The 26,935-nt window shown below is 39.8% G+C and overlaps 1 protein-coding gene across 3 annotated transcripts in view; it reads right to left on the bottom strand.

Annotated features, from left to right (window-relative positions):
* Nucleotides 1–26,361, bottom strand: part of ASAH2 (N-acylsphingosine amidohydrolase 2) — a 79,589-nt gene extending 53,228 nt beyond the window's left edge. For 2 of the 3 annotated variants that reach the window (XM_036828870.1, XM_036828873.1), the window contains exons 1-7: nt 26,202–26,361; nt 23,347–23,478; nt 20,004–20,167; nt 18,398–18,547; nt 10,806–10,982; nt 9,409–9,536; nt 8,187–8,264 (exon numbers count right to left, since the gene is read on the bottom strand). In XM_036828870.1, the coding sequence (XP_036684765.1) occupies nt 8,187–8,264; nt 9,409–9,536; nt 10,806–10,982; nt 18,398–18,547; nt 20,004–20,167; nt 23,347–23,473 (824 nt within the window). In that variant the 5' untranslated portion in view covers nt 23,474–23,478; nt 26,202–26,361. Of the gene's footprint in view, nt 1–8,186; nt 8,265–9,408; nt 9,537–10,805; nt 10,983–18,397; nt 18,548–20,003; nt 20,168–23,346; nt 23,507–26,201 lie in introns of all 3 variants that reach the window. The other variant, XM_036828872.1, reaches the window with a different exon arrangement.
* Between the last annotated feature and the right edge of the window lie 574 nt (nt 26,362–26,935).

Below are 26,935 nucleotides of genomic sequence, written 5' to 3'. Positions count from 1 at the left end.
CAACTACTCATTTTGTTATCTTCAAAAGTCCTGGATGAAAAAAACCCGAAAAAACAAAAATACCCTCGCAATAATGTTACTGGAGAGATATCTGGTTTGGGTGGATTCCATTAAGTTCATTAAGTTGCTGCAATCAAAACTGTTGCATCCTAAATAGTATGATTAAGCAATCAACAAAAGTAAAACAAGAAGTAGCCAATAAGAATATTTTTTTAAATTCAGCCTAACTACCCAGGAACTGAAGAAATTGAAAGGAAAACAAGAGTGATTTGGCTTTTTTGGGTCTATTACTTAACAACATTTGTAAAGCATGAAAATACCAAAATTGGCAAGAGCACAGGAAACAATGCTCCATTCATGCTTGGGTAGAAGCAGTGTAAACCAGCAAGTTTTCCAGAGGACCATTTGGCAATTTATGAGAAAAGTTGTAATAATAAATATCCCTCTATTGGCGCAGCAACCCCACTTCTAGGAATTCAGCTTAGGGAAATCATTGGCAATACAATATATCTGTTCATGAATGCTTACCACAGTGCACTTTATGATAGAAAAAAGCTATAAACTGAAATGTCAAATGATTGGTGATTTGTTTGGTACATTATCGTACATATAATGGAATACTATACAACAATTTTAAAATGGTGATTTAAAAAATACTATGTTTCTTTTTATGGCTGAGTAATATTCCCCTGTATATATGTGCCACATCTTCTTTATCCATTCATCTGTCGATGGACACTTAGGTTGCTTCCATGCCCTGGCTATTGTAAATAGAGCTGCAATGAACATTTTGGTACATGACTCTTTATGAATTATAGTTTTCTCAGGGTATATGCACAGTAGTGGGATTGCTGGGTCGTATAGTAGTTCTGTTTTTAGTTTTTTAAGGAACCTCCATACTGTTCTCCATAGTGGCGGTATCAATTTACATTCCCACCAACAGTGCAAGAGGGTTCCCTCTTCTCCACACCCTCTCCAGCATTTACTGTTTGTAGATTTTTTGATGATGGCCATTCTGACCGGTGTGAGGTGATACCTCATTGTAGTTTTGATTTGCATTTCCCTGATGATTAATGATGTTGAGCATTCCTTCATGTGTTTGTTGGCAACCTGTATATCTTCGTTGGAGAAATGTCTATACTCAGCCATAAAAAGAAACGAAATTGAGTTATTTGTAGTGAGGTGGATGGACCTAGAGTCTGTCATACAGAGTGAAGTCAGAAGGAGAAAAACAAATACTGTATGCTAACACATATATATGGAATCTAAAAAAAAATTGTTCTGAAGAACCTAGGGGCAGGACAGGAATAAAGACGCAGACGTAGAGAATGGACTTGAGGACACGGGGAGGGGAAAGGGTAAGCTGGGACGAAGTGAGAGAGTGGTATGGACTTATATATACTACCAAATGTAAAATAGATAGCTAGTGGGAAGCAGCTGCATGGCACAGGGAGATCAGCTCGGTGCTTTGTGACCACCTAGAGGGGTGGGATAGGGATGGAGACGCAAGATGGAAGAGATATGGGGATATATGTATATGTATAGCTGATTCACTTTTTTATAAAGCAGAAACTAACACACCATTGTAAAGCAATTATACTCCAATAAAGATGTTAAAAAGTAATAATAAAATAAAAATAAAAAATATTACGTAGCACTGAAAGATATTCATAAGGTAATTCTAAATGAAAAAGTTGCCAAATTGTATATACAATAAAGTGTCATTTTCAAAAAATAAAAAAAAAAAACATGATTAGGTAAAGGTCTGAAAGGCTATATAACAAAATACTAGAAGTTATTGAGGCCCAGGATTACCAGATGATTTTAAATTTTTATTTTTGTTCACCTTAGAAATTTTAGGAAATACATGAACAAAAGGAAGATTTTTTAAAAACCACTGTACAACAACAAGAGGGAACTCTAATGTAAATTATGGACTCTGGGTGAAAATGACCTGTCAGCATAGGTTCATGGATGGTAACAAATGTACCGCTCTGGTGGGAGGTGTTAATAATGAGCGTCTGTGCATGTTTGGGGGCAAGTGTATATGGGAAATCTCTGTACTTTAATTTTGCTGTGAATCTAAAACTGCTCTAAAGAATAAAGTCTATTAAAAAACAACTTTGCCAGCCCTGGCATAGTGTCACTTCTCTCATCTTTTATTGATCAAAGTGGTCCCAGGGCTAGCCAAGTTTCAAGGGCTGGAAAAATCTCCACTCTTGAAGGGGACTGGCAAGGTCATTTTGTATAGAATACATAAGATAAGAGCTATTGTTGCCACCATCTTTGGAAACTATAATTTTCCATTTAAAGAGTTTTTTTAGTCTATCAATCCCAAAAAGAATAAAAAGCACTGAAAAAGTGAGATAAATAGCAAAGTGAAGAGATATAGACAAGTCCAGATATATAATAATCATAATTCATAAAAATAAACTAAATTCACTCATTAAAAGATGAAGATTGTCAGAGTAAAAAACAAATAAATAAAGCTATATGATATTCATAACAGACACCTCTAAAATGTAAGAACAAATAAAAGTTGAAAGAAAATGATAGAAAAAATATATATGGCATATTCTAACCTACAGAGAGCTGAGTTAGCTATATTAACTGAAAATACATAGATTTTTGAGACAAAAAAATTATTATTAGGTATAAAGAGAATCACTACAAAAACAAATTAAAAAACACTTGAGATACATGGAGATAACATTGTTAATATTTTTTATAGTATTTTAAAGCTTCTAGTACCCATAGTATATGAAACCAAGACAGAATCTACCTTGAAAGAATGACCTTTTAGTCATGTTTATTTCTTATCATACATTCCACATAAGAAAATGGGCAGAAGAAAATGTACCTGAATATTAACCATGGTTGACTTTGGAAAGTAAGTCCAATGTCTTCTGCCAGTTATGACAGCTGGCTTTTACAGCTTTGGTTTCTAAACTTGGGACAATTTAAATTAACAAGTATGATTAATCTCTGCTATCAGTCAACTCTCATCACCCTCGTCATCAGAAAGCCCTTATTAAGCACCTTCACTTTACATGGGGATGGATTAGACACAGAATGAAAACTCACTACATAACCAAGGCCTACACTTCCCTGAAAAGGGAGAGCACAAATAAGCTGGTAGGAAAGTTGGAACAAAAAGACAGCGTCAAGCTTCACAACAACATAGAAGAGGCAGAATAGGAAAGAGAAATTCAGGATGTAGAAACAGAGCGGGGCTTCACAAACCAGAGCGAAGGCTAATGGAGAAGGTATTTATAAAGACGTGATGATGAGATGGAGAAAAGAGAAGAGGTCAGAATGGCTGGTGAAAGGCAGTCACTGAGGTTTCCACATTTGCTCTCGGCGTGGGGTTAAGTACACTGAGGAGAGAATGTAGGGGGGAGAATAGAGAGCCATAGAGAATAAACAGTTAGAAATTATAATTCAGGAAGTCAGAGTCAGAAATCATAGAGAAGATTTATACACACACACCCCCCTCAAACGGAGTTCCATAAGTATCATTCAAATGAATTAGTTTAATAAATTGGGTTTTTCTAAGTGTGTACATAAATTATTCAAATAGGTTGCACAAATCACTGCCCCTTGTTGTCTTCTGAAAATGTGCCTTGAAAGGATAACCCCTTTCTGTAAAAATAAAAAGATTTGCAATGTGTAAAACAGAAGACAATAGAGAAATCATTCAAAAACCTGCTCAGACCTTCCTTACAGCTCTGACGAATAGGAGCCGTGCCATACTGACTCCTAAAGGGGTAATGAGGTGAGAAAAAAAAAAAAGGAGGGTCCATGCCACTCCTACAAACTTGAGAAAGGAAACTTGGCAGACGGGAGAAGATAGAAGGGAAGAGAAGTGAGACAGAGCCTGTCCCGCTGCACCACACTTGAGGAAATGAGTCAATGTTCCCAGCTACCACTCCCAGAGCCGCCCGCAGTAAGGAGACTGTGTGAGAAGGGGCTGTCCACCACCCAGAGCTGCCATTCAGATTATCTGCCCACCCCTGTGATTTGTCTTTTGGTACAGATACTTGAAACCTGTTTTGTTTTCTCCCTTCATCGTTTCTTCGTTCCGTAGCATCTTACTACATCAGGATCTCCCAGAACTCCACTCCACAGACGCCTTCTTTGAGGTGCCTCCCAGAATCTCCCAAAGTGAATTTTGTGACCGCCACACAGCTTATATTTTAATTCAGAACATCCCAAACATGTTCTCCACATATGGAGAAAAATCATTTACTGTTTTTGCATACAGTAGTATCAGTCAAAAAGAAACATTTTCCTTATAGACAGATCAACTGAGGCAAATGTTGACCTCACAACTGTAGAGGACTTGATGGATTATGGAATAGTTGCATGCACATAATTCTTTCGTCCCTCAAGTCACTACTCTTCCTAACCCTTCAAGAGCCCTCAACTCCCAACCCCAGCTGAAAACACTTCAGTGATTTTCTATTCCCCTTTGTTTAGAGACCCAAATCTTTATCATGGCATCTACTCTCTACCTCTGAATTTAATTCACAACACCCTGTCCCACTGTCCTCGCACTCCAGCCACACAGACCTATCAGCACCTCAAACAGGCCACAGGACTTTTGCACATGTTTTCCCATCTGTGTTAAATGTTCTTTTTTACCCCCCCATTTTGCCAGTAAATTCTTACCCTTCCTTTGGTTTTCAGTTCCATTGTCTCTTCCTCAGGGAAGCCTTTCCTAATCTCCCTGACCAGGTCAAGTCCCTTTAAGATAGCTCTTCATACCTTCCTTTCTTAGCAGTTAACCCAATTATAATCATACATGCATTTGTATGACTATATGATTACCTTTTGTCTCCACCAGTAGACTATAAGTTCTATAAGAACCACAACTAGGACACCAATTTTATTCTCAGTGTATCTGTATAGCACTAGTTCAGTTCATGACACACATCTTCCACAATATTTAATAAATGAATGAATGCATAATAATCTCTATGTGGAGAGATGTTACATCTACATTTGAGAACTGTGGAAACTAAGTCTCAGAGATTTTAAAGGATTTGCTCAAGGAGCATAGACACAGGTATTTGACTCCTGACTTTATGACCATTTACTGGAAATGCGTCATTCCAAGGACTGGAAAGCACTGCCTGGCACATAGTAGGTGCCTGGTGCAGACTTGTTGAATGAAGAAATGAAAACAACAATGCAAGTAGCAAGGAATAAATTATGAACTTCAACATGGTTTTCAGGGTGAAGAGAATAGTCTTGGCTGTGACACTGGGCAGGTCGCATCACCTTTCTAGGCCTCAGCTGAAGTTTAAACTTTGATGATCTTCATGCTCTGCAAATCTGAGGTTCTCTGTTTCTAAACTCCTCATACCTTGGAATCCTGCCTAACAGCAGGTACCTACATATGGTGGCTGAGTTACTTAGCAGCCCAGATTTGACTTAATGTTTTGGATCATTTTTAATGTATTCAAAGAGCAATTATCCCTATGCAACAAGAGGCAATTGCAGGGGCAATTTCATCAAGGATAATATACGGCGGCTATAGAAACAACAGAAAGTTATTGCAGGCTGTTAAGCACAGCAGATGGAAAAGCATTGTTATAACCTTGATAGTTGACCCTGGGACTTCCAGATATGTTATATAGTTATATGCAAGGAAACAAAGGGAATCTGGTCCCAAAAATAACATTTTGAGTGTCCTCTTGGCATTCTTCAATGATTCAGAAACTAAATCAAAGTGAGAGAGTGGCATGGACATATATACACTACCAAATGTAAAATAGATAGCTAGTGGGAAGCAGCCACGTAGCACAGGGAGATCAGCTCGGTGCTCTGTGACCACCTAGAGGGGTGGGATAGGGAGAGTGGGAGGGAGGGAGGGAGACGCAAGAGGGAAGAGATATGGGGATATATGTATATGTATAGCTGATTCACTTTGTTATACAGCAGAAACTAACACACCATTGTAAGGCAATTATACTCCAATAAAGATGTTAAAAAAATAAAAAATAAAAGAATGAATATATGTATATGTACAACAGAATCACTTTGCTGTACACCTGAAACTAACACAACATTGTAAATCAACTATAATCCAATAAAGTTAAAAACAAATTTTAAAATAAAATAAAATTTTAAAAAAGGGAATCATGAATGGTCTCAGTCATTCAGCCAAGAGTTAAGTAGAAACTATAAGGGAAAAGGCACTTTCTTCTCCTAACAAATTGGGAATTCTCTAACTAGTCATACATACATGTCCTTATCCTGTCTCCTAACCAAATTCCCCATTAAAGTGCTCCAAAATCGAGAGCTAGGTTACCTTTCTAGATTCATCTCTCAGTCACCCCTTGACCTAAGCCCATAATCTGGCCTCACAATGCAGTTTTTTCATGGCTCCATGACAAATCCCATGGCTCCTTCAGGTCCAGTTCAGTGTCATTTCCTTTTTGAAGCCTTCCACTATGCTCCCAGGTAGAGCTCAGTGCTACCACCTCCAAATCCCCACAGCATTTATTTATGCCCAGGTGATAGCACTGATGGCCATCTGACTATGTTATGATTACTTGTCTGTCTGTCTCTGTCTCCTGCCCAGATCACCCCACTAGCCTATAAAACTAAGATAGGGACTATGCTTTATTCATAATAATATACCCCAAGCACACAGTTGCATGCCTGACATTTAGAAAGTCTATTGAGTTAAATGCTAGGTGGCAACTAATCAGTAGATGAATTAACTGTAATCAAAGAATGAGTCCTATTATATCAACCCACATAATAAAGTTTATTTTATCAGGGAATTTTTAGTGACCTCACTTTAACCCCAAAGAAGTAACACCAATGCTAAGAATTTCAAGCACTCTGAGATGCCAATAATGGCATTTTTAGAAGAGGTAGAATGTTATTCTACTACTTACCTTTTAGCTAAAATTATTAAACTCTTTTTATGCCAGGCATAGAACTAGAGTTTTGTATGCGCTATCTCATTTAATCTTCAAACAATCCCATGAGGTATCATTATTCCCATTTTCAAACAAAATACTTGAGGTGCAAGTAGATAAATTACTTTCCCCAGGCCACAGGGCTAGTAAGGGGCAGAGCTGGGGCTTGAATTCAAGTCCTAAAACCTATATCTAAAACCTAAATGCTAAAACCCAAACTCCTTACCACCATGCTGTTCTCTACCCAGTTGTAGGACCAACCCTAGTATCTGAACTGTGGGTCAGTCTTCAATGTTTTTCTTCACCTCGTATTACTTTCAATTTACTTAATTTTATTCACATAGAAACTTTCACTTAGATATTTTATAATCCCCCGGCAGACTCCTACCACCTTTAATAACAGTTATTATCAACATTTAAGGACTCATTTTATCCCTCAATTTTAGAGTAAGAAAACTGAGACACAGCAGTTACGTAACTTGACCAAAGTCACACAGCCACTAAGAATGAGAGCCCAGAATGAACACAAGCCATTTGACTCTTGCACCTACGCGCTATCAACCGCTTCCTTAGGGCATTTCTGTGTCAATTTGGAAGTCCACGGGTCAAGGTGTCTGGGGCTGTTACCCACCCAGACAATTCCTGAGTCAGTTCAATCGCAGCAACCAAAATCACATATGAATGCAAATGCCTTCTTGTCAAAGAAAACAAAATTCATGTGTTTTCTTATGTATAAAATGGAGCTAAAATCTGTGCCAAGCTGTAATTTTGCCTCATCTGCTTCCGTTAGGTGGTCTCGGTTTTGCTTTCATCACTAACTGGCATTGTCCTAGGTTAGACTTAATCCTTTTAGAAAAGCACAGGTAAATAACCTCAAACCCATAATCACTTGCTGGTTGGTCAGATTGTTTTCTCATTTCCAAGAGATCATCGTCCACCACCATATGAGATCTTGATACAGTAATAACCACTAGCATTTACTGAACCTATCATATGTCAGACGCTATGCTAAACTTCTTCACCCAGATCCCTCATTCACATAATCCTTTTATTAGCCCTGTTTTACAGGTGAGGAACTAAGCCCTGGGATGCTGAGAACGTTGCCTGAGGGGCCATGGCTGGACCCCAGATATGACTCAACAACTCAGCTTATTCTCAGCCTCTGCTGTCACTATTCTGGTCTCTTTTTCTCCCCTGTAATTAAGGAAAATCATTCAAACAGAAATTTTTTTTTTAAAGTAAATAGAGTACCTGATAAGACCCAGGTCGTCTCCGTTCAAATCTACCATTTTCAAGAGTACCATTTCCTTGTCTGTATTTGAAGAATACCTAGTCAGCAAAACAGAGAAACTCAGTGAGTTCTAGGTTAGAGCCTGGCCCTCATGTATGACAGAGGAGAAGCTGACGCAAAAACCAAAACCAAAATGACTCTCAGTAAGCAAGGCTCCCTGACACTCTGTAGGTTCTACAAACTGCATCCAGGATCTCATTTCTCAGCTAAAGAAATGATTTGCAACTGTGAGCAAAGGGGCATTAGGTCAGCTAACTGGAGATGAAATATACATTTTTATGTAAAATATGCAATATTATATAGCATATATTATTTCTTAAAAAAAGGATTTGTCTTTGAAATATCTACTCATATTAAATTTTAGTGAAATCTCTTAAAAATAGCAGGGAATGTGCAAAATCAAAAGCATTCCTGACCTACAATTTAAAGGGTTCTTTTATGTCCTTTCGAGGGAAATCAGATTATATTTTCTAAAAATCAACTCCTTTGAAATCTTTTAAAAAATATAGAGACAAATATGAAATGTCAAGTGGTCAGGTTGAACTGCGATATTATTTTACTCTGCCATAGTAGCCAAGTACTTCTCTTCTGTCACAAACCTCGTTCATCACATAAAAAATTAAAAAATAATGGTCTTCCTTAGTTGTCCCATTCAGTTATGCCAGTTTTATGTCTTGCTCTTCACACCAATTGCTTTATTCTTTTATCTCTTCTCTCATACTACATTCTCCTGAACTAAAATAATTTCTTCTGAATAATGTAATAAAAAGAGTTATTCATTAGTCGAACAAATATATGTTATGCACATTTTTATATTTTCCAGATGAGATGCAGAGAACCCCTAAATTAAGATTTAAGTGGATCTCTAAAGGTTACACAACTAGGAAGTGACAAAGCTGAGACCACAGTTGTGCCTTCTTTGAAAGCCCAGAGTCCTTCAAACATTCACATCTGACTCCCACATCCAGCAAAGGGGGAAGACGTGTGCATAGGCTGGTCTGTGCTTCTGCATTCTCTTTTTATTTCTGCTTGTCTTAGATTATCAGCATGTTTTTAAATTATTTCAGCTTTAATACCCTTTCAGGATCTCACCATACCCATCAAGTAACAACCCTGTTCTTAGATTTTGTTGCTGGTTCCTAAAGGAAACACATGATTTTACCTCGATAATTGCACCCTCACCTTGCTCTCTCTGACTGTGGATTCCGAAGGTAAGAAGAAGGGCTTCGATTGATCTGTGCACCATCCACATTCCCTTTATTGATAAAGATCTTTCCTGGTCTCATATTTGCATGTGCTATCTCAATGCTCTATAGGTTAAAAAAAAAAAAGTTGTAAAGTTAGAAATCCTGGTGTGCATTAGGACTTAGTTGATATAAATAGAAGAACCCTGTGGACAATTTCTTTTGTCTCCAACTTGTCCCTGCTATGGGATGAAAGCTGGAGAGCCACAGGGCTGGTGTCATTCTGGGGGTAACAGACATGACCTTCAGGGTTGAGATGAGGCAATGCCTTGTATAGGGAATGACCTGAGTGTCTCAGGACTGCCAAGTCAGGAACTGTCTGCCATTTCAGATGGCCAAAATGGGAGACTTGACCTTACAACTCTCCAGCCCCCTGCCCACACCCTCTAAGGCAGAGTTTTTCAAACTTTTTGGACTGAGAAATACAGTGATTAATACATTTTTCATCATAATGTAATACATATCAAGATATGTATCCTAAAACAAAAGTTCACAATACAAACTATACCCTATGTGTCATGCATTATGTTATTTTCCAATCTCTTTTAGTTCCTTTTTTAAAGTTTATCACGACCTATGAAATTGATTTCATAAAGCCATTCATAGACCGTTATTTGCTCTTTGAAAAACATTGTTGTAAAGACATTTCTTCCTTTGCCAGATGGATCCCTGGATTTGGGGGCAGGGGATGGTGGTAATTTTATGAGAAAAAGTAGAGAGAGACTAAACATGGGAGACAAAGGAATGAAGAAAACATTAGCAAGGATTCTATGAAAGAAAATAATTACCCGGAAGACAGGAGAGAGTAGTAAAAGCTACCCAAACCAGGAATGGGAGAAGAGTTTGAGGGTATCAGTTCAGAGCCCCATGGCAGTCTAGAGCTGCAATAGAGGACTTGAGAAATGAGGGTGTGTGGTGTAAATTGGATCCCCTTCTATGCTCTTTGGGAAATACAAGGAAGGCTTGAAATTATTTGCAATTACTTTGAGTTCCTTGGTGGATTTCTTTTCAAGTGACTTTGTGCAGAGAACTGACTATGTGGGACCCTATAATTTATAAGGGTTAGATACAAAATGTTTTCTGTGTCTTTGGGTGACTATATGAGGCTTACTGCCATAGGACCCTCTTCTCCCAATCAATCAGTGCCTCGGGAGTAACAGCCCACAGCTCGGAACCAGAAGCTACAAGGGAGTCAAAAAGGAGAAAGGGAAGTAGGTGCTAAGACTGTGCTCAGACTGAGATCCTATAGGGACTCTCCGTATCATACCAAACCACTCCTAAACCACTGTAAGCAATGCTAAAGGACACTGGGGTCCTCTGGGGTCCCTTGCCTACCTTCATGATGCCAGCAACCATGTACTCAAAAGTTCGATTGCTAAACCCTTCACTGGCAATCACAAATGTAGTGTACTGGAAATATCCTGCTGGACCCGAGTGTGTGTGAGTACCACTCAGGATAACATTGTCTCTTCTGTACAGGGAGCCATATTTACTCTGCAGCCTGTTCAGGACCTTTAAGAAAGGGAAAAACAAAACAAAACAAAACTAAGAAGAGGAATAACATAGGAGCATAGCCTGAGAAAAAGCTCTGATGGGTCTAATCACTGAGTCATATCAGCGACATCCCTGTCAAGTGACCTTTCATTCTATGCTTGAGTTTATCATCTCAGTAACAACAACATCAACAATAATTGCAGTCGCTAACATTTTATAGATTCTTGCTGTGCACAAGCACAATGCTAGGTATTACATACATCATGTCATTTAAAAATCTCTATAACACCACCAAGAGGTGGGTATTTTTAATCTTATCTTTTCCTGGAAACATTGACATGTACAGAAGTTAAATAATTTGCCCACAGATCTAATAAATAAAAGAGTCAGAGTCTAGATCCAAGTCTAACTATAGAACCAGTATTCTCACCTGCTTATTGTCCAGACACTGTTCTAAGCACTAGGGACATATGAGGTCCCTACCCTGGAGAAGTTTTTATTCTAATGAGGGAAAGATAAATAAATATGCAATATTATATTATACAGTGATAAACTCTATGAAGAAAACTATAGCTAGGTAAGGCAAAAGAACATGATAGGTGTTAGTGAGGAACGATCTCCCCAAAGATGTTACCTTTCATCAGAGGCTTAACTGAAGAGAGCAAACTGGTCATGCAATACCAGGGGGGAAAGCATCTCAGGAGCAGTGCAAAGCCCTCTTTACTGCCTCACTTCCCAAAATGAAGAACTCAATATTCCCAGACAGAGACGCTTACACTTATTGGCCTGGGGAAGCCACCCGCTGTGACCTGAGGGCACCCCAGCAATCCTGTGGAGGGGCCCATGTGGAAAGGAACCATCTTGTCAGCACTAACTTGCTAGCTGTTTGGTGAGCAACCATAGAAGGTGACTCTTCAGACTCAGGCAAGCTTCAAACAACCGCAGCCCCAGCCAACACCCAAGTTCAACCTCATGATGCAAAAGTAATGATATGCGACGGTGGTTCTAATATGTCAGAATCATCCAACCCAGCCATTCTAGGATTCCTAACCCCACAAAAATCCTGAGCACTAATACATGATTATTGTTGTTTGAAGCCACTGAGTTTTCTGGATGACTTGCTGTACAGCAATAGATACCTAATCCACAGAGACTCAGTAAATGTTCATTGAATTAATCAATGAACATCCAAATGAATGATTAATGCTTTTGGGTGGTATATACACATCAAGAAAACAAAAGAAAAAATGAGTGATGTTGCTGAGTAGCTTTTTTTTTTTTTTGGCTCAAATGTCTCTTTTTTATTGAAGTATAGTTGACTTCAAATGCTACATTAGTGCTGAATACCTATACCTGATTATGCTTTAATCAACTGTAATCTGAAGTTTGATATTACTGTGGTTTCTCCGTGAAAGATGTCTTGACTTCATGTCAAAAATTACTAAAATGTTCCAGCAAAAGTGTCAACCCCAGGCAACTTTCCTCAGTGTAAGATACTATCACCTAATACCAGGGACAATGATGGAAACTCATTTATGGCAGAGCTACTTATCTCATGCACTCAGTCCTATTCATGGGTGGTTGCTATCCAAAGCAGTGTGTTGAGAAGGATTCTGAATCCAAATCTGAGCTTAGCAAAAAAAGAGTGCCTTCTGGTGGGGGGGTTGGCGTGCAGCGTCTTAGTTCCCCAACCAGGGATCGAACCCACAACCCCTACAGTGGAAGCGCAGAATCTTAAGCACTAGACAGCCAGGGAAGTCCCAAAAGAGTGCCTTTTTTGATTAGCAATGCTCTCCACCTTGAGTATGGTATAGGCAGTAGTATGTTGATAAACTGTTTCTCTGAAAGAAAAAAGAATAGCCCTCATTTTTATCATCTGTCAATTTCTGTGGTGCAAATAGACTCACCATAGTGAATTTCAAGCTACCAAAAGTTTAACCACTAACTCACAAAGTTCCTAAATATTTAACAGTCAACTCTCATGAGCTGGTACAAGCCAGTTCCAGCACACCAATGGTACATAAGGAAGCAGCAGCAACTGATGTGCTATATACTGAAAATACATAAAGACATCCATTCAACCTCTTTTATTTTAGGTGAAGAGCTCCACCACCCTTATTCTAAGTCACGTGGTCATTGAATCAGGAAGGAGATCTTACAAACCATCTTCATGCCTCATGAACCTCTCCGTGGCCCAAACACTGATTCCTAGGTTACCACATCCACATGAGCAACCACGTGATACCAGGCAAATGTGGAAAGGAAATAGGATATAACTAGACCAACATTACCAGCCCACACTCTCCATCCCAATAAGGTTCCATGTTCCTTCTGTTTGATCCTAACTCCAGCCCCACCTCTTCATCACTCTTACATATTCTTTCACACAGTAATTATTACTGCTTCATGAAGAAGAAATGTCTCTAGGGAGAAGGGGAAACAATCAATGAATGGACACCATGAAAGCTTAACTAAAGTCAAAAGCTGATGGCCTTACAATTCTGTAACCAAGACAAGAAGGTCTTGGAAAAGAAGGAACTGCCAGTCAACTTTAGAGCTCCCTGTCCCACACATTTTTATTCCTAAAGAACTGTAACATTAGGATTTTTAGAACTCAGTGCATTTTTTTCAGATTTATGCAAGAATCAAGCTCTTGAAAACATAGAAATTATGAATCTTGAATTTTAAAACAAAAGAAAAAGACTACAAACAGCTTACAGAAATCTTATCCTAAACTACAGTCTCTGATATGAAGTCAGACATGTGGGACTTCTGGGGAAAAAGAAAAAAATTAAAAACTCAATCATGTAATAACAATGCCTGCCAATAGCCATTATAAGTAGCATGTTTCCTACTTCATGAAAGGAGGGCTATTTTAACATAGAGCAAAGAAGTGACATTAATGCCTATCGCTCACTTCTTCGACTGCAGTTTCCATTCCATTTCCTATTGCTGACACTCTTGGGAACATGACATAGAAAGAGTTAGAAAAGTCATTCTGCTTTCCTGCCCTGCCTCACTGCTCAGGGATCTTCTTTAATCTTTATTCCATGCTGGAAATTTCATCAATCTCAAAGCTGAGACTGAGAATCTGACTAAAACCAGGTGTTATAATAAGCTTAATGGCACTAGTTTAGTTACATTTATTTTTCACACTTTCCCCTTGGATTAACTTGGGATAAGTAAGTGGGTTCATTTATAGATCTTTCCTCTGGGTCTCAGCTTGTAAGGGGAAGTAAAAATAGGAAGAGATGGTTAAATGGTGCCCAGTATTAACTTCATAGTGGTCTACAACCCAATACATTAACCCACTATCCCTTCCACACTCCACCCCAAAGTGTCTGTTTTGACTCTATTTCTACTTAATGACCCCACCATTTCCCAATCAGAACCATTTTTGATTCCTCAGAAAAATAGTATAGTGCTATGGTAATGAACATGTGCTCTGGCAGGAAAATGTCAATGTTTGAACTCCACCTCTGCCAGTTCCTAGCCGCGTACACTTGGACAAGTTACTTGGTCCTCTGCAACTCAGTTTCCCAGTCTGTCAAATGACATAATAATAGTACCTCCTTCATACAGTTGTTTGGAGGATTAAATGAATTAATATATATGAAGCACTTAGACCAATACCTGACTCATCAGGTATTCAACTATCAGGAACTATGTCAAGTGTTAGCTTTTATGTCAATTCATCCCCAAATCTCATTAGCATTTGATTTGACTTTTTACCACCATATAGTCTCACTGCTGTCCCATTGGTTTAAAACTTTTATGCCAGCATTACATAGTATAGGGGAAATGGCCAGGCAAAGTTTAAATCCCTCCTGCAATGCCAGTTTCCCTTTCTAGTTCTTTCAGCCTTTTAACACCTTGTAAAATTCCCCCATATTAAATCCCCTGTTTGAAATGCCTAGTGTGATTACTGTTTTCCCAACTGGACTCTCATCAATAGAGCCTTGATGTTAATTTAAGGAATCTGCCAATTTGTGTCTTCACCGCTAGCTCTAGTCTATTACAATCCACCTCAAACATCGCTGTCTGATTAATCATCCTAAAGCACAATTGTGTTTGCATCACTCCTCCACGCAAAAGTTTTCTAAAAATCCCCATCACCCACAGAATTAAAAACAACCTGGCATCCCAGGACCCTACAAATTATGACCAACACACCTTCCAGGTACATCTCCAATTACATGCCTACATGTGTCCTAATAGAACTGATCTCTGTCTCTTCAAATACATCTACATTTCTCACTTGTGCCTCCCTGTGTCCATGTTGTCCCCTCGATTTGATAGCTCTTCCTCCCCATGTCAACCATTTAAAATTCTCCCCATTCAAGTGTCACTTCCACTTTGAATTTTCCTCTAGTTTCCATTTCCTGAATCCCTGTGTTGTACTTTTAACGTACTGTATGCCCACAAATTCTTCAATACCCCTGTCTTCAAGAGGTGAAGTATAACTTTCTCACCTGTGAGTGTGAACTAGACTTGGTGACTTGCTTCTAAGGATAGAACAGGGTGAAAGTGATGGTGTACATCTTCTGAGCCTGGGTAATGAAAGGCACTGTGGTTTCTTCCCTGCTCTTTTTTTTTTAAACTAAAGTATAGTTGATGTACCATATTACCTAAGTTACAGGCATACAATATGGTGATTCACAATTTTAAAAGGTTATGCTCCATGTATAGTTATTATAAAAGATTGGCTATATTCCCTGTGTTGTACAATATATCCTTGTAGCTTATTTTATACATAATAATTTATACCTCTTAATCCCCTAACCCTACATTACCCCTCCCCTCTTCCCTCTCCCCACTGGTAACCACTAATTTGTTCTCTATATCTGTGAGTCTGTTTCTTTTTTGTTATATTCACTAGTTTGTTCTATTTTTTAGATTCCACATATAAGTGATATCATACAGTATTTGTCTTTCTGACTTATTTCACTTAGCATAATACCTTCCAAGTCCATCCATGTTGTTACAAATGGCAAAATTTCATTCTTTTTTATGGCTGAGTAGTATTCCACTGTATATATGTATTCCACTGTATATATGTATATACACCACAGCTTCTTTATCCATTCATCTATTGATGGACACCTAGGTTGCTTCCACATCTTGGCAGCTGTAAATAATACTGCTATGAACATGGGGGTGCATATATCTTTTCATATTAGTGTTTTCATTTTTTTCAGATATATACCCAGGAGTGGAATTGCTGGGTCATATGGTAGTTCTATTTTTAATTTTTTGAGACACCTCCATACTATTTTCCACAGTGGCTACACAAATTTACATTCCAAACAATATGTATGTGGGTTCCCTTTTCTCCACATCCTCGCCAGTGTTTGTTATTTGTGTTCTTTTTGATGATAGCCATTTTGACAGGTGTGAGGTAATATCGCAGTGTAGTTTTGATTTGCATTTCCCTGATGATCAATGATATTGAGCATCTTTTCATGTGGCTGTTGGTCATCTGCATGTCCTCTTTGGCAAAATGTCTATTCAGGTCCTTGGACCATTTTTTAATCAGGTTGTTTGTGGTTTTTTGATGTTGAGTTGTATGAGCTGTTTATATATTTTAGATATTCACATCTTATCAGTGATATCATTTGCAAATATTTCCACTGACAAAACGAAAAGACAACCTACTGAGTGGGCGAAAATCCCTGCTCTTTCTTTTAAGTTACACACTATAAGGGAAGCCAGCCATGAGGATATGGACAGTGGGGGAACTGTCAGTAGCCACATGAGTGAATCATCTTGGAAGTGGATCCTTTAGCCCTAGTCAAACCTTCAGATGACTGCAGCCTTTGCCAGCATCTGGACTGCAAGCTACCCTAAGTCATAACCACCCAGCTAAGCCAGTTCTGAATTCCTCACCAACAGAATTATGAGATAAAAGAACAAATATTAAATAAGTTCCTATTTGGGGGGCTATTTATTACTCATGAATAGATAACTAATATATAACTGTCCTTTATTCCAGTAAATTATAGTTATTTGCCTATTTCTGGTACAGTCCTTCCTCCAATCCCCCAACTAGGTACTGAGCTCATAGGAACATGGGTTATGACTCACTTAGTTGTGTGCCCCTGAAGTGCCTAACAAAGTGTCTTGTAAAAAGTAGGTGATCAATGCTCTCCAAGATAATAGAATGACCTCACTTTTAAGAATGTAGGCTCTGGTATCAGGCATATATGTGTTCAGAACCCAGCTCTACCTTTTTCTAACTGTGTGAACTTGGGAAAGTTACTTAACCTTCTCTAAGACTCAGTCTCCTTACCTGCAAAATGGGGATAACAACAGGCCGACCTCACAGTTTTGTTGTCAGTGTAGGTGTGGGGAAAGCACTTAATCCTCTGCTCCTTATGTTTCCATAGATGGGAGAGACTTACATTCTACTCCTCACGAGAGGCTGACATTAGAGAAATGCTTTTAGGCCCTCTCATCATCCCTCTCCCTGGCCCCTTCACACCGGAGGAGGAGCAAGTGTTTATTTGGTGAGGTTGATGGAACATGACACTGAATAATGGACATTTAATGGTCATTATTCTAGATGTTCCAGACTCTCCCCTTTCTCACATTTGTAAGTATGTGAGCAGATACTAAGAATACACTTTCTTTCTGTGACCTGATCCCTGCAGAAAATATAACCAGATCAGGGTCTAGAAATTGGCTGAGAGAGAGAGACCTGGAAGTCCATGTGTCTATAACTATTTCTCTCTCCCTCCCCACCCCCTCTCTGCACCTTACAAGCTGCCTGTCCAGGACCTCCTATGCACATTTCTGCTAAGTTCAACTTTCCCCACAGGTGGGTTACATGGTCAAAATTGGCAGAAAACATCATAGAAAAGCCTGCCATATTCTACAATACAGTTTAGAGTTTAAGAGTGCTAATGTTGTATTCTTTTAAAATTTTATTATGGAAAAGTTCACACATGTACAAAAATCATCAGAGCAGTATAATGAAACCCCCATGTGCCTTTCACCCAACTTCAGCAATTTACGGCCAACCTCATTTCAGAGTTGCTTTTTAATTCTCTTTAATTCCTTGCATCTATTCTTAATTGTCTAAAAACTTGAGGGGAGGGTTAGTGATTAATTGGCACTCTCAGACTTGTAACAAGGAGGATTACAAGAGAGTGTATGTGAAAGTCACTGGGACATAATAAGCTTGCAAAAAAAATAGCATTAATAATGACGGTGAGCCATCAGCAGAATGGAAAGCAAGTTTTGACCAAGATGACTTGGAATGGAATGAGGCTCATTCTCCTCATTCGATCATCTGCTGGATTGTCAAGAGCTTATAACATTGAGGGTAGTAGAAACTCACTGGATGTAAAACCAGGAGAGCTTAGTTACTGTCACGTTCACCTGCAGACTTTGCCTTTAAATCACGTCATCTCTTTCTCACCTCAATCACTTACCTCCAGCCTGAGTCGTTGGGACACCATGCCTATCTCAATGCTGACAAACACTACTCGACTGGACCCATCTGGTTCTGCCATGATGAACGCACGACTGTACAACCTCGTGAGGATGCCTCGTGCATTCTGGCCAGTTTTGCTGTAGCCCATCTAAAGAGGAAGAGAGAATCAGCGCCACTCCTTCTCACCCCACTGTTACCAGAAACCAGGCACAACCATACAAGAATAGACTACTTAGGAAAGGCAAAGAAATACAATCCACATGACACTGTGGCTCCGACTGAGACAGGATATGTGTTTTCAAGAGTAAAGCCAACATCACAAAACAGGCTTTACTCTTCTGTGCAGAGAAAGGCAAAGTAGTTGCTGGGTTGGCAGTAGCTATTCACTGGCCTGTGGGCAAGGAGGGAACTGGTGTGACTCAGGAATTCCATCACGATGCTGGAGACCTTTCGTGGCTTTTCTGTTCTTTGAAACAGGACCGTTTCTCCAGCTTATCTAAGGTACTACAGAAGAAATCGTTCCCCAGCCATCATTCCACATTCCCAGGAATACCCTGAAGACTGGAGGCCCCTTCACTTTGGTTGTTTGGCATGTGATTTTTTTTTTTTCCTGAAGAAAATGGTTTCCTTATGACTAAGTAATCCTTATTGAGGGTGCCTCACCCTGGCTTTTATCATGTTGTCCCTCCCTCAGCCAAGTCAAATCAAACACACCTATCTTAAAGCCCCTCTCTCACCATGTCATAAAGCCCGCCCATAAAAGCTGCACCCAGGTCTTCAGCATGGTCCCTCTACTGCTTGCTTTACCTCTCATGTGAGTGGTCATTTAAGGTTTACATTCCAGAGTCACTTTTCAGAACAGACAACAGGGAATAATTCCTAGAATCTAAAGATTATTTAGTAGGAGAGAGAAAAATCCCATCAGGCAACCTCCTGCTCTGGTTACCTAGGGAAGGGTTGCTAGAAAGATGTGTCTACCATCACAGCCCAGAAGTTGCATGCCAGCGGCCCACAGGCCACACCTGATCCAGAGAAGTGTTTTACTTGGCTAACACGCTGTTGGCCCACACTAGATTTCCAGTTTTAACTAGAGTTGCTTCCATTTTCCAATGGAGAGACTTAAATCCTCAGGTCTTCAATCCATAGATATTGTGGCTTCTCTTGACAAAACTGTAAAGTAGGGCAGCCCTAGATCCACACTCTTACATGGCAACAATCAGCTAAAGCCATGCAACTTTCTAGTTGTGCCAAAGTCACCACCACTTTCTATTGCCCCCCAAAACTGAGGATTTACTAGACATTTATCATCTTACACTGGCCTTCTTCGGTCATTTATGGTACCTGCCCATCCCCTGTAGTATTGGAGTTTGTCCGCCTTGCCACTTCCATTCACAAAAAATGGCCAATTGAGTTTACAAGGGAGTTGTGGTTAAATAAAAGATCCCCTCTTCCTCAGAGTACAATATCCATGTGATGTTAGACAACAGTGAAGTCAATAAAAGTGAGAAGGAGATTATGACATAATATTTAGGAATAAATACAGGGTGCAAAATAATGAAGTTACTTGTTTCACAGTCTCCTCAAGGATCCCGTAATTTACCTACCAAAATGATATCTGCTACTTGGCCCGTGCAGTCAGCTCGCCCAACACCAATATGGTAGCCACTGAAGTTCTGAAATAGAGTAGGCTCTGGGGTGCTGGGTGTTGGAGATGCCTGGATGGCTGTGGGGCCCTGGGTGGCTGGAGGGATCTGGGTGGTTGGAAAACCTGAATCAAAAAACAATAAGATATTTAAGAAACAACATTTCAGCCCATGCACTTTTCGGCATCAATTAGAACACACATATTCAGGTTCCTAAGGATGAATCCTTGTATATTCTCTTACGTCTAAGATACATGGTGAGAAACATCTCAGGAACATGTTTTATATCGTAATCCCAAGGAGGATCTTTTTCATGGAGTGGAGATGTTTCAGCCTAATAGTCAAGCTCTCTGTCAAATGTCCTTCAACTTCTCCTCACAAGCCGTTCCTGTCTAACCTGTCACTCTTCATTCACTCACCTTGCACTTCTATTCCAGCCAAACAAATCAGGTGCCAGGTTCCTGGCACACAGCCCACTAAATTCAGCCTCTGAGGATTTGCTTCTACCACTCTCTCCATCCAGAGACCTTACTCCTTTCTGGTCCATCAGTCAGTCTCCTCTACCCCTTCAGAGTAGGTTTAGTTCCATCACACCCAGATCCAGCTCAACCCCTCACCTTCAGGATGCCACCATAGCTGTCTCTACCCTGCTCTTATCCTCCTCGACCTTCTAAATCTTTTATTCTTAATGCAACCTAGATCATTGTACACTAGTTAACATATTCCCGCTTTATTTTAATTATTCTCATGTCACCTATATGTATGCATATTAATACATATATTCTATATCAACATCACACACACACACGAATATCAAAGGATGCAGAAAGGGATAGAGACTAAAAGAGCAGATGCCAGAAACAACCCAGGTTTGAAAACTAACTCTATCATTTACTAGCTGAACAAATAAGTTAACCTCTTTTACCTCAACTTTTCTCATCTATGAAGAAAAGTAACATAACTTTCTCATAACAAGAAGATAATAATACCCTACTTCCGAGGGTTGATTGACAATAAATATGTTAATACATATTCAAATTTTAAAACAATGGCTGGCATATAGCTTTGTTTTTTTGTTTTTTACATATTTAAACATCTTACTTATATATTTTATTTGTTTGTTTCCACCCCAGACAACAGGCAGGGGTGATCAAGGCAACACATGTCAGTGTCACAGTGCATTAGTGGTCAGAAAGTACTTAGGCAAGAGATTAACAGAAGACTTCTTCTGGGTTCCAGGATTTTGGAGCTCAAGAAAGTTTAGAGATCACATAATCCAATCTCCTCCATTTTACGTATAAGAAAACTGAAACCCAGAGAAATGACTTAACCAAGATTTCATGGAGAGCATATGATGAATCAGGTGCCTAACCCAGATCCTCCAACTCAGAATCTGCTGCTCTTTCATCCACATTCTAAGTGTAGTTAGAATTCATGTTTTCCCATCCCCAAGCCCACGTTTTCTACAAGACATCAAGTGTTGCAAGGAAGGAATCAGGCACCTTTGCTATTGCCTCATTTGTTCCAACGTAGGAATGTAGTGACAACCAACGCCAAATCTAGTCACATAGCCAAAGGATTCTTTTCGATCTCAGAGTCTCAGATCTGTAAAGCAGTACTAAGGCTAGCACCTACCTTTATGGGAGTTTGTGAGGATTAAATGAGAAATTTACATAGAATGTTTACCATAGTGCTTGACACAAAGTAACCATTCAATAAATAGCAACTTCTACTATGAAAATAGGGACTGTAATTATTAATTACCTCCCTGAGCCTCAGGCTCTGGATTCTCTAATTTTAAAAGAGAAAACTATGTAAGTCCTATGCATTCTTTCATTTCTAGCAGTCTATAACTCATTCTGCCCTCTTCCAGAAAAGAGGATCTCTGTTCCTCTGGGTCTGCGGGGAATGAATTCAAAACATGGGGGACAGGGACTTCCCTGGTGGTCCAGCAGTAAAGAATCCACCTTACAATGCAGGGGACACGGGATCGATCCCTGGTCAGGTACTTAAGATCCCATATGCCGTGGGGCAACTAAGCCCACGCGCCACAACTACTGAGCTCACACGCCTCAGCTAGAGCCTGCGTGCCGCAAACTACAGAGCCCAAGCACTTTGGAACCCACGTGCCACAACTAGAGAGAGAAAACCCGCACTCCACAACTAGAGAGAAGCCCGTGCACCCCAACGAAGAGCCCACGCTGCAACGAAAGATCCCGCATGCCTCAATGAAGATCCCGTGTGCCTCAATGAAGATCCCGTGTGCCACAATGAAGATCCCGTGTGCCACAATGAAGACCCAACACAGCCAAAAATAAATAAAATAAATAATAAATAAATCTTTAAAAAAAAAACAAAAACAAAAACATGGGGACAGGTAGAGAATACATTAGAAAAGAAAAAAGGCCACAAAAGAGAAAACCAAGGTGAACAATGTTGCCTCTCCTTCTCCATTGGGCCTGCGGCCAGGCCTCCCTCTACTTTGGTGAAAACATTCAGTCCCCACCTGTCTTCCCTACTGTCTATCAGGTATATAACCTATCATCAAAGGAGAGGCTCCCATGGACGCGATATTGCCTGTAAATTTAGCCTAGGTGGTTTTCAAAAACTAAGTTAATTTCTAACATTTAAAAAAAATCAGGAAAAAAAAAAACCCAGATGTCTAAACCGCCTCCCCCAACTTCCAGCTTCCTTTGAAAACTCAGAAGGGCTGAGTCGATGTGACATCATGACAACAAACAGCTGGCACTCAGGAGGGCCTGTGGACCCTCTTCACCAGAGAGACACCTGTCCCCACCCTGGGCCATGCCCCCCCACCCCATTTATGGAACTTGATTGGTCCTCATGGGATTTGAGTTCAAGATCCCCTTCTCTAAAGCTTTCACAGACTAATTGACATTCAGTGGGTCTTTCCTTCTCCTTTTGCCCCCCACCCCCTAGAGAAGATGATGCCAGAAAGGAGGCAAAGAGGAAAAGAAGAGGCTCAGGATAAAATCTCACATTACTGGGCCTTGAAGAATCCTGAGCTGTACTTAGATCAGTGGAAAAGTGAGACAAGTAAGTGCATGTCAGAATGCAGCACTGGCTATTTGGGGCCAAAGGTAAACTTGATAAAAATTGCTATCAATGCATAAAGGGCAACTAAGATAAAGGTTAGATAACCATCCCAGGCTGCTTCAGTACACGTTGAACTGCCCTGTTATCAGCATTATCAGCAGACACTGTTTCTTGCCTTGATGTCCCCCAAAATGAAGAGATTTCCTGCAGGCTAGGAATAGCATACAAGAGAACCCACGATACTCGCCTGTGTGATTTTCAGTGGTCCCACTGGTGATGAACGACAGGCTGAGAAGAGCCACCGTGATCCCTGTCATCAGCACAAAGAGGAAAATCAGGAATATCTCTAAGGTGGAAAAGGTACGTTTGGCCATGTCTCCTGAGGAAAAGCAGAGACAGAAGAACAACTACGGGAGAGACAGAAAAAAGACAGAATAACAAATTAAAATACACATGCTTCAAGCTGTCCGAGGCTAAGATGTCTTAGCTCTTTCATACGAATAGACTCTACCAGGAATGCCAAGTACAGGGCATACTTGCCACTAGGTCCATATCCCAAGCCTGTGGAAGAAAAGACCAATCAATTACAGCACTCCTTGATGAATTCACATGGGGTTTCCAAATGCTTCTCAGCACAATGCTCATCCTGGAAGCCACCACCCATCATTTGGCGTTGGCAGCTAAGCTAAAACCTATTTGTATTCCCTGGATACATCATACCGCTTTCACTTATGGCTCTCTGTACATGGGTCTAGATTGGAGCATTTCTGTCAACAGGGATAACTGATGTACCCACACGGCTTGTACTTGTGAGAAAGCTGGCTGGGGTTAGGGCTTTACTTTGTGGCCATGGATTAGGTATCTTGTCCACAAGGAGGTGAAACGGACCTTTGGCCTTTAAACTTCCTGTTCTAACTTTCAATTACTACCTGAATAGAAAATGACCTGGAAAAGGAGATTGGCATCTCTGATCTCAAGCCAGGCATTTGTAAAATTTCCCTCTTCTGTGATCAGACGGATCCCACACGTTTTGCAAACCCCGTGTTGAAGTACGAGGATAAAGATAATGGCCCTTGTGTGCTACAAAAGCAGAAAATGTCCTTACAGATTCCTTAAGATATTTTAGGAGTATAATTCATCATAACTCAGAGGGACTATAGAAGCTAAAAACTCATATAATGTAACAGGAGAAAGTATAATATGATGGTTAAAAATTGGATTCTGAAGTCTGGTGCCAGAGTTCAAATCTCATTTCTGACACTTACTAGGTGACCCTGGAAAATCATCCCCAACACTGAGCCTCAGTTTCCCCATCTGTAAATAGGGCTGTGACAAAGATGATAATTTTAGTACCTATCTCATAGAGGTTTTATAAAAATAAGATGACACAGTAATAGTTTGTTTCATGGAATGTGATAAGCGTTCAGAATGTTAGCATTTATCATTAGGTTCTAAAACAGCAAAGACTCTGTGCTCCTCACTAGAATTAAAGGGGGTTTGTATGAGTTTGTATTAAAGAATCACGAATCACAGGTGGGAACTTTAGAGTCCATTTTCTTAACCTCAAGGAAGCTTGAGCAGTGAGATGGGATTGTGGTCCCAAGACTTGCCCCGCAAATGGGTAACATGTGGCTAAGATGCTGCTGTCCCCAAGAGCTGTAAATTGGCCACAAACAGATGTGTTTAGTATGGCCCAATTTTTCATTTCAATTTGACTTAGTCAACAAGATAAAAGATAGAGCTTACAATTTATCTGTAAAAATAGAATCTACTTTTACAAATATGAAACTTCAGGTTTTCTTTCAAAATATTTCATAAAATATGGCAACATGGAGACAGCATTCCCATGCACCAAGAGTTCTGTAAAACTTAGTAGCTGCTGTTCCCTTTAGCTGGGGCAGCCCTTCTCCAATCTGCCGCTGCCTCTACCCAGCGGGCCTTATCTATCCGATCTTTGTAGTCATCTTATTTTGCAATCCACGGACTAAAGGTTAAAAATCAGTCTGGCAGCAAACACTTCAGAGGTAGGGCTGAACTGGGAGAGGACCAAGAGCCTGGAACATATTCCCTATTTCCTAGTTTTTTGTTAGCAGGCGTTCCTCAACCATTTACCACCAGCATGATCACCTTCACCACCATCGGAAGGGACAGCTTCAAACTTAGGGCAAAACAACTTTCACTATCAGCCCTGAGACAGAAAGCACATGTAAGATATGCCTCTGAAACTTCAATGAGTCAAAGAGGTTTACTAGTCATTAGCTATTGTTTCAGTAGCAAACTTCAAACCCTGTAGACCTAGTTCTTGCCCAAAGCTTTGGTTTCTATGAGCCTTCCTGCCAGCTGAGATAGCTTTTGCACAAATAAGGCTATTAAAAATGGATGAGTGACAGGTGGACCCTTCAGCCCCAAAGCGTGTACATGCAGATCACATATGTAAATGTGGCTATGTGGTAAGAGCCTATGTAACAGACATGATATGAAATATATGTGTATGCATGTGTGTGAGTTTTTGTTTGTTTGTTGGGTTTTTTTTTTTTGCTGGTTTTGCTCTGCTGAACTAATTGCCACCACTGGCCTTTTACACAAGTCAACAATGGCACTTGATTTAACATTAGCATTTCCACCTCTTGGATTACAACCACGTACCTCGTGTATTTCACCACTCTATTTAGTTGCCAGAATTACCATCAGCATATTACCATTCTTTTTGAAACCATTAGCACTATTTCTCGTAAATGATGAGAATCTGAATTTAAACATGAAAGCAAATGCCTTATATCTCCCTTCAGAAGGCAAATGTACCTTGGAGAGCTGAATCAATGATTACATTTTAAAGGACTGTACATTTTTAAATAGTTCCCACTTAATCTAGCATAATCCTGCAAGGTCAATGGTGAGGCTCTAATGGCACAGTAACAAACCACTTGCTAGGTCTTTACCACCCTGAGGTCCCCCATTTTTCAAGACTGTGACAGTAAAAAGTAATATTTTGGCAAAATGGGTTTCCAAAGCTAAGAAAATGAGGTTTCATCAAGATCTCTGAGACAATGGGGTGATTCAAGATCCCTCCCTCCCTCTCCAAGATAATACAGGCATTCTCACCTGATTCAACCACTCAGAAGAACTTGTGTATCCTGGTAAAGCAAATGATGGTCCAGAATCTTGTTCCCCTTCCTCTGGAACATTGCTTGGCTGGGACTTCTTGGCACTTTCTGAAACCTACTGAGGAAAGATTTTCACAGTCATGCCGAGGAGAGTTAGAGTTCCCATGAGCACAGCTTTGTGGGTTTGGTACATGGAAGAGATTAAAGTGTATTGATAACAAATGACTTGTTAGTGAACTCTCCCCTGGGACAGCCTGATAGTGAGGTACTGAGTTGCAGAAGACCTGCCAGGCTGAAGGTCATTTCAGATTTCAACACAACTCATCCAGCACATCAAGGTCTGTGCAAAGCTCCAACCTGGATCACAAAAAAAAGAGCACCTGCTTTATTTACCCCTGGCCACTCAACCAGTGCTCAAGAGGAAGTGATAATGTACGCTGGACATTAGTGTGGGCTATGGGCCCCACTAGGCAATATTTACAATAATTTCAGAACAGAAAAGTGAACTTTTAGATTCTCATGTATAAAAAGAATGCAAAGTTTTAGATGAACTAAGAATGTGAATAATGAGTATACAAAAGGGAAGAGTGTATGCAACATTAAAAATTATATTGAAGGAAATAATATTTAATAATTTTTTCATGTCATTAAATTAAGTTTGCAAAACATTATGATCCCATTTTTGTAAAGTATACATTATTTATATGGGTGTGATCATAAAGACTGTAAGAA

The sequence above is a fragment of the Balaenoptera musculus genome, chromosome 16, assembly GCF_009873245.2.
Source record: "Balaenoptera musculus isolate JJ_BM4_2016_0621 chromosome 16, mBalMus1.pri.v3, whole genome shotgun sequence".
In the NCBI taxonomy this organism is placed as follows: domain Eukaryota; kingdom Metazoa; phylum Chordata; class Mammalia; order Artiodactyla; family Balaenopteridae; genus Balaenoptera; species Balaenoptera musculus.
The sequence above is the reverse complement of the archived record's forward strand: the minus strand, read 5'-3'. Positions and strand labels throughout refer to the sequence as shown.